Source organism: Cuculus canorus, chromosome 13 (genome assembly GCF_017976375.1).
Source record: "Cuculus canorus isolate bCucCan1 chromosome 13, bCucCan1.pri, whole genome shotgun sequence".
Lineage (NCBI taxonomy): Eukaryota > Metazoa > Chordata > Aves > Cuculiformes > Cuculidae > Cuculus > Cuculus canorus.
The window spans coordinates 3,177,226-3,189,663 of record NC_071413.1 but is presented as its reverse complement, the minus strand read 5'-3'; the positions used below and the strand labels follow the sequence as shown (position 1 = coordinate 3,189,663).

The 12,438-nt window shown below is 43.6% G+C and overlaps 2 protein-coding genes across 3 annotated transcripts in view; one reads left to right on the top strand and one right to left on the bottom strand.

Annotated features, from left to right (window-relative positions):
- Positions 1 to 11,387, top strand: part of GARRE1 (granule associated Rac and RHOG effector 1) — a 60,174-nt gene extending 48,787 nt beyond the window's left edge. For both annotated transcript variants that reach the window (XM_054078283.1, XM_054078282.1), the window contains exons 10-14: positions 282 to 1,270; positions 3,876 to 4,044; positions 4,615 to 4,749; positions 7,022 to 7,100; positions 7,744 to 11,387. In XM_054078283.1, coding sequence (XP_053934258.1) covers positions 282 to 1,270; positions 3,876 to 4,044; positions 4,615 to 4,749; positions 7,022 to 7,100; positions 7,744 to 8,067 — 1,696 coding nt within the window. In that variant the 3' untranslated portion in view covers positions 8,068 to 11,387. The remainder of the gene's footprint in view (positions 1 to 281; positions 1,271 to 3,875; positions 4,045 to 4,614; positions 4,750 to 7,021; positions 7,101 to 7,743) is intronic.
- Positions 10,811 to 12,369, bottom strand: SS18L2 (SS18 like 2). Its single transcript, XM_009567942.2, has 3 exons — positions 12,220 to 12,369; positions 11,743 to 11,819; positions 10,811 to 11,589 (listed from the first exon to the last, which is right to left on the bottom strand). The coding sequence occupies exons 1-3, from the start codon at positions 12,286 to 12,288 to the stop codon at positions 11,502 to 11,504; spliced, it is 234 nt and encodes a 77-aa protein (XP_009566237.1). The 5' UTR covers positions 12,289 to 12,369; the 3' UTR covers positions 10,811 to 11,501.
- Positions 12,370 to 12,438: the final 69 nt, after the last annotated feature.

Here is a 12,438-nt window from a genome sequence, read left to right as displayed (position 1 = left end):
AAGATACAAAAGCATTTGTTTCTCTGTTACAAAAATACTTGATTAAAGTAGTCTCCATTTAGGTATTGAAGCACAATTAAAATGCCTTAAGGAATGGGAAGCTACTCATGTTATTGCAAACTTAGTAATAATTTGTATGTTACTATAAGAAGTGGCTGATGAACTTGGCAATCGTTGGGTTTGTTTTCCCCACCAGCTATTGCCCAATTACACGCCTTCCCCCAAAGTGCACACTCAGTTACATCTTAGGTGGTTTGATTTACGTGTTTTTGTCGATGCAGGGAGCAAGCCTTGCCTTGTATTCAGATCCAGTTACAGCGCGAGATCTCGGACTTTGGGAATCAAGCTGACATGCCATCTGGAAATGGAAGCAAGTCTTCAGGTGGTCTGCAAAAGACATTCTCAAAACTGACTTCCCGGTTTACAAAAAAAACTTCCTGCACCAGTGCAAGTAACACTGGAAGTTATTCAATCCCCAGTACACCTTCCAAAAATGTCTTCATCAGTTCCAACTCAGAGGAGAAAGCGAAAATGCCCGCTAACATGGACGCACGGTTACAAAGTGTTTTGAACATCAGCAATTTTCCGAGGACCACAGATCCGCTGCAGTCAATTCAGAGCACAAATAATCAGCTAGTGAATGGGTTTCTAGTTGAAAGATGGGGCAACTTCTTCAAATCAGATGATGGCAAGGATGACAAAGGTATGAATTTACCAACTGACCAAGAAATGCAGGATGTTATAGATTTCTTGTCTGGTTTTAACATGGGCAAATCCCAGCAGACTTCTCCAATGGTGAAAAGAAGGAACTCTGTTGCATCCTCTACAGCAGCGGAACAAAAATCAGGAACAGTCCAACAGCAGCCACAGTCTCTCTCTCACACACCGCTGCATCCTTCTCAGCCAGGCCTGTCGCAGCAGCAGCAGTCACAGAAGCAGCAGCAGCAGATGCAGTATTACCAACACTTGCTTCAACCTATTGGACCACAGCAACGCGTACCTGCCAAGTGGCTGACTAATTCCTCCCAGCAGCCAGCCCAAGCTGTTGGAGCTGGATTGTCTCATATCAACCAGTGGAACAATCCTGGTTTTCCCGATTTAAGCTCGGATTTGTACAGCCTGGGTCTGGTGAGCAGCTACATGGACAATATGATGTCAGAGATGTTGGGACAAAAACCACAAGGACCTAGAAACAACACGTGGCCGAATCGTGACCAAACTGATGGAGTGTTCGGGATGTTGGGAGAAATCCTGCCTTTTGACCCTGCAGGTGTGTATCTTTTCCTTTATTATGGTCCTTTTACGAATAACACTGTTCAATATTGCCAGCAGTGCCAGTCATTTCCTAGTGCCATCCACCAAGGTGCTCACAAAGGCAGGCAGGGATTTATACGTATGCCTCTCCTCTTTTTTTAACAGGAGAACTAAAGAACAGCAACTTCAATTAATAAGTAAGAATGCAAACAAATGCCTTGTTTCTTGTCCCAGCTGCAGTAGTGCTGACCTTATCTGTTCATATCTGATCTGATATGGACATCTGAAGTACTGAAACAGATGCTTAGAGATGATATTCCTCCTATTGCTAACTTGTGAAATTGTTTAAAAGCATTAAGTCCTGCCCTTAGGTATTTTACCTCTCTTCAAAATGACCCTTCTTGCTTTTTACCAGTCTTGCAGTCTAGAGATCCAGCCCAATTGCATCTTTCCCATATCCCTCCATTTCCCCACCATTACTGTGCAATTCCATTGAAATCATGGTGGTTAGTTCCTGTTCTACAGCTCTTACTGCAGTGAAAAGCTTGGATGTTGAAGGATTAGAGACTAAAGAGCAAGTGCCATGCGGTTTGCCAGATGGGTTTGAACCGCCAATAAATTATAAATGTAGAGGGATTATTGTCAGAGATGAAGTGAGATAACATTTTGTAGCCATAAGCAAATAGCTAAAGACGATGGAATTGACTGTAGTGTCTGAGAGGGGATTAATGAATTCTTCTGGTAGAGTACTAGCAACAACTTGCACATCTATTCTCTCATAATTTCAGTTGCCGTGGAACAGCTACGGAAACCTTGCAGTGCGCATTTATGAATTTGTCTGGAGGGAGGCAGCAAGAGAATGAACAGCAAGGAAAACCTTTTATCAAACCATGAATCATTTGCATGTGTGTGTTAGGGCTGCGCAGGTGCCTCAAATCAGCTAATTTGACTCATAATTTTCATAGTTATTTTGTCAACCTAGTGGATATATTACTGGAGTTTATAAGGCAAAAATAGACATCATAGTTATGTTATCAGAAGCTTCTTAACAATTTTGAGTCTGAGTTAGCATCATCTTATTAACCGTGCTTTCGGTATTTGCTCAAGGATTACCACAGCCTTGCAAGAAGGACATAATGAGTTTAAGCAAGAACCAAGGACGTGTATGTGTAAGGGAAAAAACATAAATATGCTAAGGATGGGCGTTTGTAGCATTGGGATCCATTATGTTTCTGTAGTTTTTTTCGTTACAATGTACATGAAGCTACTTGCTTTGTTCCATTTGATGTGATGAATACCAAGGCCTGTGAAAGCAATGCTCGGAAAAGGTGACTTAGCCAAGATGATGAATGGTGCTCTGTGCTACATGTTTCTTCAGGATAAGTGATACGTAAACAGTATTTTCCCCAGAACTGGGGTTTAAAAAAACCCAAACTAAACAAAACACCTTCTAATTGAACAGCTTTTTTTCCTCTGGAAAGGTAACTTTTCTTCCTGTCCTTGCCAGATTGAGCTGTGATGTAGGAATTTTCAGTTTAAGCTCTTGTTAGCGCAGTACAGAAAGCTTTAGAAGACAGAACAGTTGTTCATTTCCAGACTTGCTTAGGACTTTGTCATTTGTCATCTAAAAGAAATGCCGTTACTTTTTTGATAAATATTTTTAGAGCCTAAAAATGATCTCTCTCTTCAGGTGCAAATCTGCTAATTAAGAATTTATAGAATTGATGGCTTTCCATGTCAAAGCCTTAAGCAGGTACCGAAAATGCATTTTGCAGTACTTTTATTGCCTGTAAGAACTCGATGGAGTGTTACAGCAAGAATAGGTAGAAGGAATGTTGGAATTATTTTCACAGATGTGAAAGAATAAAGTCAAAACCACATCTGGTAAAAAGCTGTTTACCTGATGTTTTTTCATTGAGGTAAAAATCAACCCAAGTTGCTGGTTTGAACGCAACAGTAATTTAACACTTACTGCTATGGATAGGAAAAAAACCCTGCACGCCCTTCAGGCACTCTCTAGAATCTATCCTTAGCCCTGAGGATCTGGTGAGCTTCCAGCCTCATCCTAAACAGACATAAAGCTATTTCTCAAAGACAACAAGTATTAGTGGGAATACTTTGTGAGCTGTCAGATTGTTCCATACTGTATTTATAAAGAACATAGAGAAACTGAGTTTTCTTCATTGCTGTCTTAAGTTGCATCAAACAAAACGTTGTGGAACTGCCCCTTTCTGAGTGTGTCGGTTTTGTCGGAGCTTGGCTAAGTGTACAGGTTTGAACTCTGTCAGTGTCTGCTGACGGGATGTCGGACCTTTCTGTGTATAGACATGATCATAGTGACAAGCGCCATTTCCCTGATGGAATGGAAGGGGAAGGCGTGCTCCATGTGAGTTGTTATCCACTATATGTGGACAGCGTGTATCTACTTCTTAAAAACTTTTCCCATTCTGTGTTCTTCACCGCTCCCTGAAGAGGTGTCAACTCAGGCTGGCCTTTATTATCATTCAGGGAATTATTTTCTGTGGTGGGGCACGGTCAAGCTGAAAGGATTAAATGAGGGGGATAATTGCAGTAGGAAGAGCTGAATGTCAGCAACTGACTTCTTGGGTTTTTTTGTTCAGTTGGCTCTGATCCCGAATTTGCCCGCTACGTTGCTGGAGTTAACCAGGCTATGCAACAGAAAAGGCAAGCGCAGCATGTCCGTCGTCCAAGCAACACGACACGGAGCAACTGGCCTCTTCCTGATGATCCTCATAAAACCTGGCCCTTTCCTGAGTATTTCACAGAAGGGTAAGAGACTGGACAGGCTGTGTGGTTTTATTGTATGAGTCTGTTTTACACTCAGGCTTGGCAGAATGTGGGAATACTGGCTCTTTTTTCCAGGTGTGGCTGCATCCATGAAAGCTGCACTTCATTATGCCAAGTGAGAAATTCATACCCTTCCTGCTTCACTGATACTGAGGCACTGACAGTTGTTTGATGTCTTCTTTAGAGCGGAATGTAGACTGACTTTGACTCAAACAGGAGAAATTAGGAATTTATAGCACAGATTCATTCAGAACAGTTTTCTTTCAGTATATTGAAAGCCTTTAAAACATGGTTTTGATGAAGTGCCACTATCACAGTTGCAGTGCCTGACTGAATTTAGCTCTGCAGATTGTAGCTGCTTAATCTCGCTACTACAGGGCATGTACCTTGCAGCAAGTATGTTAGCAGTCATTAACCTATTCCAAATCCTAACTGTTTCTTTCAACAGCAGTGTTTCAAGAGCCTCCATGCAAATTTGTCCACGATGCAATAGCTGTGAATCAGGCGCAGGCACTAGAAATACAAGGACTAATGCAGCTTCTTGTCTTGCAGTGATGTGACAAACAGCTGGTCTGGTACTCAAGGAGACTCTGCCAGCTCCAGTGATGAGACCTCCTCTGCTAATGGAGACAGTTTGTTCTCCATGTTCTCAGGGCCAGACCTTGTTGCTGCTGTGAAGCAGAGAAGGTGAGCAGAATGACGGACACGTAGTACTCCATTAGATTGTTCTTTTTTTTTTTATAATTTCATTTGAGGAGCCAAAGGAAATTCCTGCTAATTAGATGGTTATATGAATGTCAGTTTGCACACTACAGTGGCATGCGGATCAGTATATCTGGCTGTAATGCTAGGGATTCCCAAAGTGAGTTCTATTAGTAGTTACTAGTTCTTGTTAGTAGCTCTCTCCTTATACAAACTAGTGCCTGTGTGGAGAGCCAGTTGTCAGCTGGCGTTGAGTACATCTGGAAAAGATTTGATGCTTTCCCTCTTCCAAGATTATTTTGGATGCCACTTTTGTCTAAACTAATGAGGCCTTAGAGGTTACCTTAGAACTGCCTTTCTGAGCTGTCCCTTCACTGTGGCTTTGACATGCCCAAACCTTGTGCATTTGAAACCACCACCTTCCTATTTCCAGGCCTGTACTGCAACTTTGTGGCACTCAAGAAATATGCAGATGGTGGTGTGTGGAATTCTGTGTCTTGCCTACCATCGCCCTGTCAGTAGTTGTAAATACATGCCTCTTTAGCCCTTTATTTCTGAGACTATGAAAAGGAGGCATAATTGCATTCATACATAAGCTTAGTAAATCAAAAACTAAGCAAAGATTTTCAACTATGTAACAATCCACTTGGAAGCAGCGGTATGAATGACAGCTTATCACTTTCTGCTTTTCTAAAAGGGCTGGAAACTTGGGTATCTTTGGAAACAGTGGTTCCGTAGTAGAGGGTAGTTAATGTAATAAAGGGTACAAAGTGAAACATGGACTCTTAATTTCAATCTGGGATAATTAGATCAAAATATTTTTACACACCCTTTTCTAACAAATAAAATAAGCTGGTTCTGTGGCCAAATAGTCTGTTTTTGTTTAGAGCAGAGATTAATTCAGAGTCAGTACATGGAGATACAAGATTGCTGGCTTGCTTTTTGGTGCCAGGAAAAAGTCAGTGGATGTACTACTAGTTTCCTGCAAATTATACCTGGACAGCTATTTCTGTATGCATTGCCAGAAAGGAAGTATATGGGAGAGGAAAATAATGAGACTAAGGCAAGCAGGTTGAAAGGAATTGACCAAAAGAGGAGTTGTTTTCTGAATTTTTCCACGTACCAAGACTTCATCTAGAGGGGACAGGAACTGACCTTCAGAAAAGGCTAAATTGAAACAGAGGGAAGGGAGTTATCTAATAAACAGTCCCAGAAAAAGCAGTCATTATATGTTTTTTAAAGAAGATGCAGGGATTGGAAAACACAATAAACATATAGTGGGTGAGTTAATCTGCCAAAATGCCAGGTTAGAGACTCATCACAAAGAAAGAACAAAGGCCTGTACTTGTGTAGTGTTGCAAAGAGAAGACCAGAAGGAAGTTTCTGAAGTGTGTGCCTCATTAAAGAAAAACTTAAGCTGAAGGCACAGCACTGCTGTCTTGTGTTACTTGAGAAAGAAAAATATCGTACAGGTGACGGCTTGACAAAATGTGGCAGCTAGAACTGCACCATCAGAAAAGGCAAAAGTGTTGGGTACTCTAAAGCCAACCTGCAAAGCACTGCCTACCTGTGCAGCCGTGGGGGCTGGAGCGTGGTTGATTTTTTTTAAATGAAGGCTGAAAGGATTAAAGATCCTACTTGAATTTCAACACCTGTCTCCCCTCCACTGAAACCCCAAAACAAAACCAAGAAAAAACCCAAGCCCTTCCAGAACGCATGTGTCCTCAAAGACTATTTGGTGCTAGGTATGAGGTCACAAATTTAAACCAAAGTTGTAGGATTTTTCCTTAGGAAAGCCACTGTGCTTCAGCAGGTGTTTCACTTGCTCAACTGTTTCTTTTGTCTTGTCTGTAAAGTTATTTCAGGAAAGATACTTTGAAACAAAACCAAACCCAAATGAGAGCAGATAACATAAGGAAAAAGGCTATTTCTGGCAGATTTCTTCTAAGTGAGCAAAAGACAAGCCCACCTTCCTAAAATGCCTGCCTGTTGCTGAAGCAGGAGCTCCAAGAACCCCTGCTCTGTCAGGCCTCTGACAACCTTCAGTAATGAATCGCTTTCTGCATTTGCTGCTTTTACCTGTACTGAGCTACTTTCTGCATTGCTGCTTTTACCTGAAACAAGATGAAGCATCAGTGGCTATTGTAGGCTGTGAGATAGGACAGAGGGAAACTGCAGAATGACTCCTGCCAGTGGCAGAATGATGTGGACGACTCATTTTAGACTAAAGTAAATGTCACTCTCTTTTTTTGGGCAGAAAACACAGCAGTGGTGAGCAGGAACCCAGTACGCTACCGTCCCCACCTCTTCTTTCTGCAGCAGATGACCGTAATCAGGTAAAGTGAGAACAGCTTTGCTTTTCCTGTTGGTGTTGTGGGGTGGTTTACAGTGGGAAAACCACCAGAACAGCACCTCTAGCTCCAGAATGCTTACCTTGGGGAAACCCCAAACCACCTGCACTTTAGTACCAGCTGGTTTTACTGAAGTTACCAAGTTTAGATATTACAATTGGAAATCACTTCTTTCTTTCCCTTGTAGCAGCAATTATAACAAAAACAAAGATTTCAAGTTAAGCTAAGCAGCAAGGCAGTCAATTTTACTTGTCTGTGCAGAAGAAAGTATCAGCAGATTTCTTGTTACCCATCTTGCTAAAGATTTTGACTTTGAGCAGGGCTACTGTGTCTCAAACAAATGTGCCAAAGTAAATAAAAAGGGGTTTCACTAGGCAGATATTTTAAGAATTGAGCACTATACGCATTTATTTATATATATATATATATATATATATGCATCAGTTCTGCTTTCAAACATACGTTCTGATGTTCTGAGAATGTCTTAAGGTGGAGGTAAGATGATGTGTTTAAATACTGTCTCAAACAACAAAAGAAAGTACTAAAGCAAGAAGTCCTGAAAAAAAAAAAAAAAAGGGCAAACCAGCCACCCCCCAGAACCCAACCCCAATGAACTTTGTTTTCTCAGGACAATAAAACCAAAACCTGGCCTCCCAAGGCACCCTGGCAGCACGCATCCTCTGTCACAGCCACGCTTCCCGGCCAGAGTTCATCCCTGTACCCGATGAGCAGCCCTGCCAGCCAGTGGAGCGACACGATGCCGATCCTCCCGTCGCCAGTCTGGGCAGCAGCCAACGACTGCGCTCCAGCAGCAGGGATTTCCTCCGGCTTTGCCTACGCGCAGCAGCAGCAATCACAACAACAGGCTTCCCAGCACAAACAGATGAACAAGGGCTTTAAATCTTTTCCAGTGAAGCATGAGCGCAGGCCGTCTTACCTGCATCAGTACTAATTGCTTTCATGTTGGGAAACGCAGTGCAGGGCCGATCAGAGATGACATACACTTGGTTTCACAATTATGTATTGGCTATAGCCTGTTAATCTCATTAGATATGGAGATGATAAATGTGGAGGGGGGGGTGGGTGAGCTCTGCAAGCTCTCAAGTTCTGATTTACAGTGCTGAGCAAATATGGCCAATATGTTTGTTTGATGTACATGAAACAGCCCAAAACTGTGATGCAGAAATGCTTTTGAAAATGTGTATATTGCCTTTCCTTTCAAAACCTTTTTTTTTTTTTAAAGAACTGCTGAAGGACTACCATACCAGAAACACTGTATTTTATAGCTATTTTTCATAGATTTATAGTTAAACATCTTACAGAGACACATTGAATATGTTGAAGCAAATATATAGTGGTCACTTTGCTCAACACTGTGTTTAAATTTCTACCGGACACGCTGCAAAGCCTTTGTATTCTCCCTAAATGGCCTGTGGGCAGCTTTTTTAAATGAAGTGCAAACAGCAGCTTTTTGTGTGCCACACAAGTGAGTTGATGATAAAACTGTTGCAGGAACAGTTGGGAAGTGGAGTTTTGTGGTAGTTTCCTTACTCTGAGTAAAGATCAGCAGAACCACTCAGCCTTGTGTCACTAAAGTTACCTGAGCTGCTTAAAGTAGACGGCGCCTGTGTGGGTAGTGAGACACTGGTTGGTTTTTTTTTTTTTTTCAAATAAACAGTTTTTTACCGCTTCATTTGACCAAAGGCATTACCCACACAGCGCTCCTTACATGTGCAAAAGCACAGCCTAAAAGACTACTCGCAGATATTTAAAGTCTTATTTCAGATGCTACAGGTGATTAAAACTTGTGAGCTGGCTCAGAAGATTCTAAACGGAAACGTGGGGTAGCAGTTAGTGAAAAGAACATTATTTTTTTTTAAAGGATTAAGTAATTAATGTGCCATTAAGTGAACCTGTGGAATTGGAATAACCTTCCAACCAAAGTGGATCCGGGAGAGTGACTGGTGCTTAAAAACTGAAGAACAATGGTAAATATATGTATAGCTATCCCACTGTATATTAATTGAGATTACAGAAGATTCTTTATATAGTTAGAGCTTATTTAAATTTTCATATTTCATCTTTGAAAGAGTCTAAAAACCACAATATTTTCTGGTATAAGAGTTTTGACAGTATTAATCTTATTTTTGTATTTTTCTTAAGTCATATCATTCTAATACGTTAACTACTAGTAAAATGGATTATTAGTTCTAACTACATAATTTTTCAATGAAGATAAAGCACATTTGTTGTTTTTGTTTTTACAAACTAAGTACATCTATATCTGAAGATACCAAAAAATAAATACATTATATATATATAAAAATAAGACATATACACAACACTAAAACTATTAAACAGTTGGGTGTTTACAGCCCATCCACCTTTTTCGTTTGTATGGTGACGGGCTGCATTTGCAAGCCCAGATTGTTACCTTTTTGTGCTGTTGGAGGATGCCAATGTTGCCTGTATTTATGATATTGTCACCATGTTTTCTGAAACTTCATACTTACCATGTTTACAGAGATTTGTTTGCTGTACATAGACTTTTTACAGTACCGTGCTTTGCACAATCAGTGTGGCTTCTGTCTGTAAATTGTTAATGGTCTGTACTACTATAATTTTGAAAACCCTCTGCTGAAAATGTTAGTGGTTATTTAACTTGATGAATGGTTTCGAGTTCCTAAATCTTGTCAGTTAGCGCTAATATTAAATCCTAAATTGGGTTGTAGTTACTGGTTATTCATACTAAGACCAAAATGGGAGTTAATGAAAACACTTAATTTTGAACTTTTTCTAACAAGTGCCAAAATGATTGCTATAGTTTTTGCAGTTTCTTCATAATGAAAAATGCTGGCGCGTTTCTGGACCTACATCCGTGAATTGCAAACACAAAGACAGTTTGTCTGCATTTTGACCACGTAGGTGCTACTCTGTTCTTTGCTTCCGATTGTTCTGAACACTGGTAATTTTAAGAATTGTTGCACTTGGCAAATGAGTCTTGCCATTAACCTTCACTTACACTGCCAAGTGCAAGGGTTTGGTGCTTGGTTAACTTACCCGATCGCAGTGCTTCATGTTAATAGCGAATGCTTCTGAACTGGAACTGTACATTTTGTATTTTAAAGCTTCTGTAAAAGTAAACTATTTGCTTTATTAAAGATAGACATTGACTAGGTCATACCTGTTGAAAGTATGCACCTTGGTGAAAATGAGCAGCACCTTAAACTGTAACTTTGGTTTGTAAACAAAGATCTTATTTCATTAACATGGGATTATTTAACAGTTTGAAAATTGTCAACTGCCTACTTACTGACTCAGCGTATAAAAACAAATGTTACGCATGGTACAATCTCAGGCCTCTTTAAAGCTGCTTCTTGGGGAGGATTGCAGAGGAACGACACCCAGGCTGCCTCAGCCACGGGCTCTGAAAGAGCAGAGCACAGGACCCGAGTGCCCTGAGTTCTTAGCAGTCAATCCCAGAATGAATAGCTTTGGCAGTGAGTGAAAAGCAAGACGGCCGTGCCCCCAGAACTATGACCTGTGCTCATAGTTTAGCTCTTGCTGTGGCCCTGAAATGCACTATCCCAGGTGTGCGCAGGAGCTGTGCTTGTTCTGCATGAGAGCTGATTGCATATGCTGACAAATACCAAAGAAGCATGTGAATCCATGTTGATTATGCAAGAATTTACTTGTTTACAGAGTCTGCAGTACACAGCATTTCAAGCAAAAGGTAAAGTTGACACAACTGGGGCAAACGCGGAGCCCTCCCTTGCTGAAATAAAGACTCAGGTTTTCCCTTGCACTTGATTGCTCCAAGTTACACAACAGTCCCAGCTTTCCTACAGAAGTTAACATTTCTGTTGCACTAAATCACCGAGCTGCTCCTTTGTTAGTTTACAAAGAACATCTTTAGCTTATTAAGCAGAATTCCCATGAAACAATATACAACTGTCTGCTGCTTTATCTATGGCCCTGCGCAACTCGCACTGTCACGCTGGAGGCAGAGACAAGGGGCTGAAGGTAGATCTTACCCTGTTGCTGCACAGCCTTGGTCCTGAGGCAGCCCTCCAGAGGCACCGCTGTGGTGCTGCCCTGACAACCAGGCTGTTTCAGAGCTGCAGTAGTTCTACAAGGAGTTTTTCCGGGGGGAAAAAGGAAGTGTGATCAAATAATTATCATCCCTAAGTTATGCTTACAATAATGGGAGAAAAGCCATTACCAAATGGCAATAAATCCAAATCTACATCCATGTTGTTAACACAAAAGCACGGATGGCTTTTACCTGCCTTTCAAGACTGCACCTTCTCAGCTCTCAAAGTGGGGCTGAACTAAGTATTTCTACTGATTCTGAAAGTGCCGCTGCTCGCGTCCAGTCGTGTGCAGTCACTCCGCGGGCTTCGGGGCGCCGGGTGGCATCGCATCCGCAATCGTAGCTAAATAGATGAGGTTTCTATGCAGGATGTGCTGGTACCTGCGGGAGGAGTAGGCACGACCTGGGAAACATTCTTTCCACGCCAACTGCCCCCACTTCAGCATCAGATTTTGTAATCTGATCAGCTGCTAAAGAGCGAGCAAACTATGGAAATAATAAGCGGGGGGTGAGCAGGGCCCGGGGCGTACTCACTGCACGCAGTCGGTGGCGCGGCCCTTGCTCTGGTACTCCACGATGCACCGGATCAGCTGGTCGTTCTCCTCCAGCAGCTGCGGCACAGGAGCGCCTCACACACCGCCCCCGCCTCGTGCCGGTGCCTCGCGCTTCATCCACCGCCCGCCTCGCGCCCCACCGCCCCGCCTCGCGCCCCACCGCCCCGCCTCGCGCCCCGCCTCGCGCCCCGCCTCGCGCCCCGCCTCGCGCCCCGCCTCGCGCCCCGCCTCGCGCCCCGCCTCGCGCCCCGCCTCGCGCCCCGCCTCGCGCCCCGCTCGGCCTCACGCTCCGCCCCGCCTCGCGCCCCGCTCGGCCTCACGCTCCGCCCCGCCTCGCGCCCGCCCTCGCGACTTACCCAAAGCCCTCGCCTCGTTCTCCAAGCCTCGCGGCCCGCCCCCCCCCCCCCGTCACTGCCCCATTTTCTCCCCGGCAGCGGCCCCTCACGGCCTGGCTCACCCGCTGCAGCGTCTCCTGGTTCACCTCCGCCTTCCCTCGCAGTCGCTCCGGCACGAACGCCACCGACATGGCCCCCCGGAAGCTGCCCCCGCGCGAGGCTCCGCCCCCGCCTCACCCGCCCCTCAGGTCACGCGCCCCGCCTGTCACGTGACCCCGCGCCCGCAGCGCCTCGCGGGTTCCCGGGCCAGCCCCGCCCCCCGCCAGCAGCCGCCTATCGGT

Excerpts from the sequence above, each read along its gene's own strand:
- SS18L2 (XM_009567942.2), bottom strand. The coding sequence starts at position 12,288 with ATGTCGGTGGCGTTCGTGCCGGAGCGACTGCGAGGGAAGGCGGAGGTG. Across the intron at positions 11,820-12,219 it reads ACCAGGAGACGCTGCAGCGG|CTGCTGGAGGAGAACGACCA; the intron begins GTGAGCCAGGCC and ends CCTGTGCCGCAG. Across the intron at positions 11,590-11,742 it reads CGCGCCACCGACTGCGTGCA|GTACCAGCACATCCTGCATA; the intron begins GTGAGTACGCCC and ends CTCCTCCCGCAG.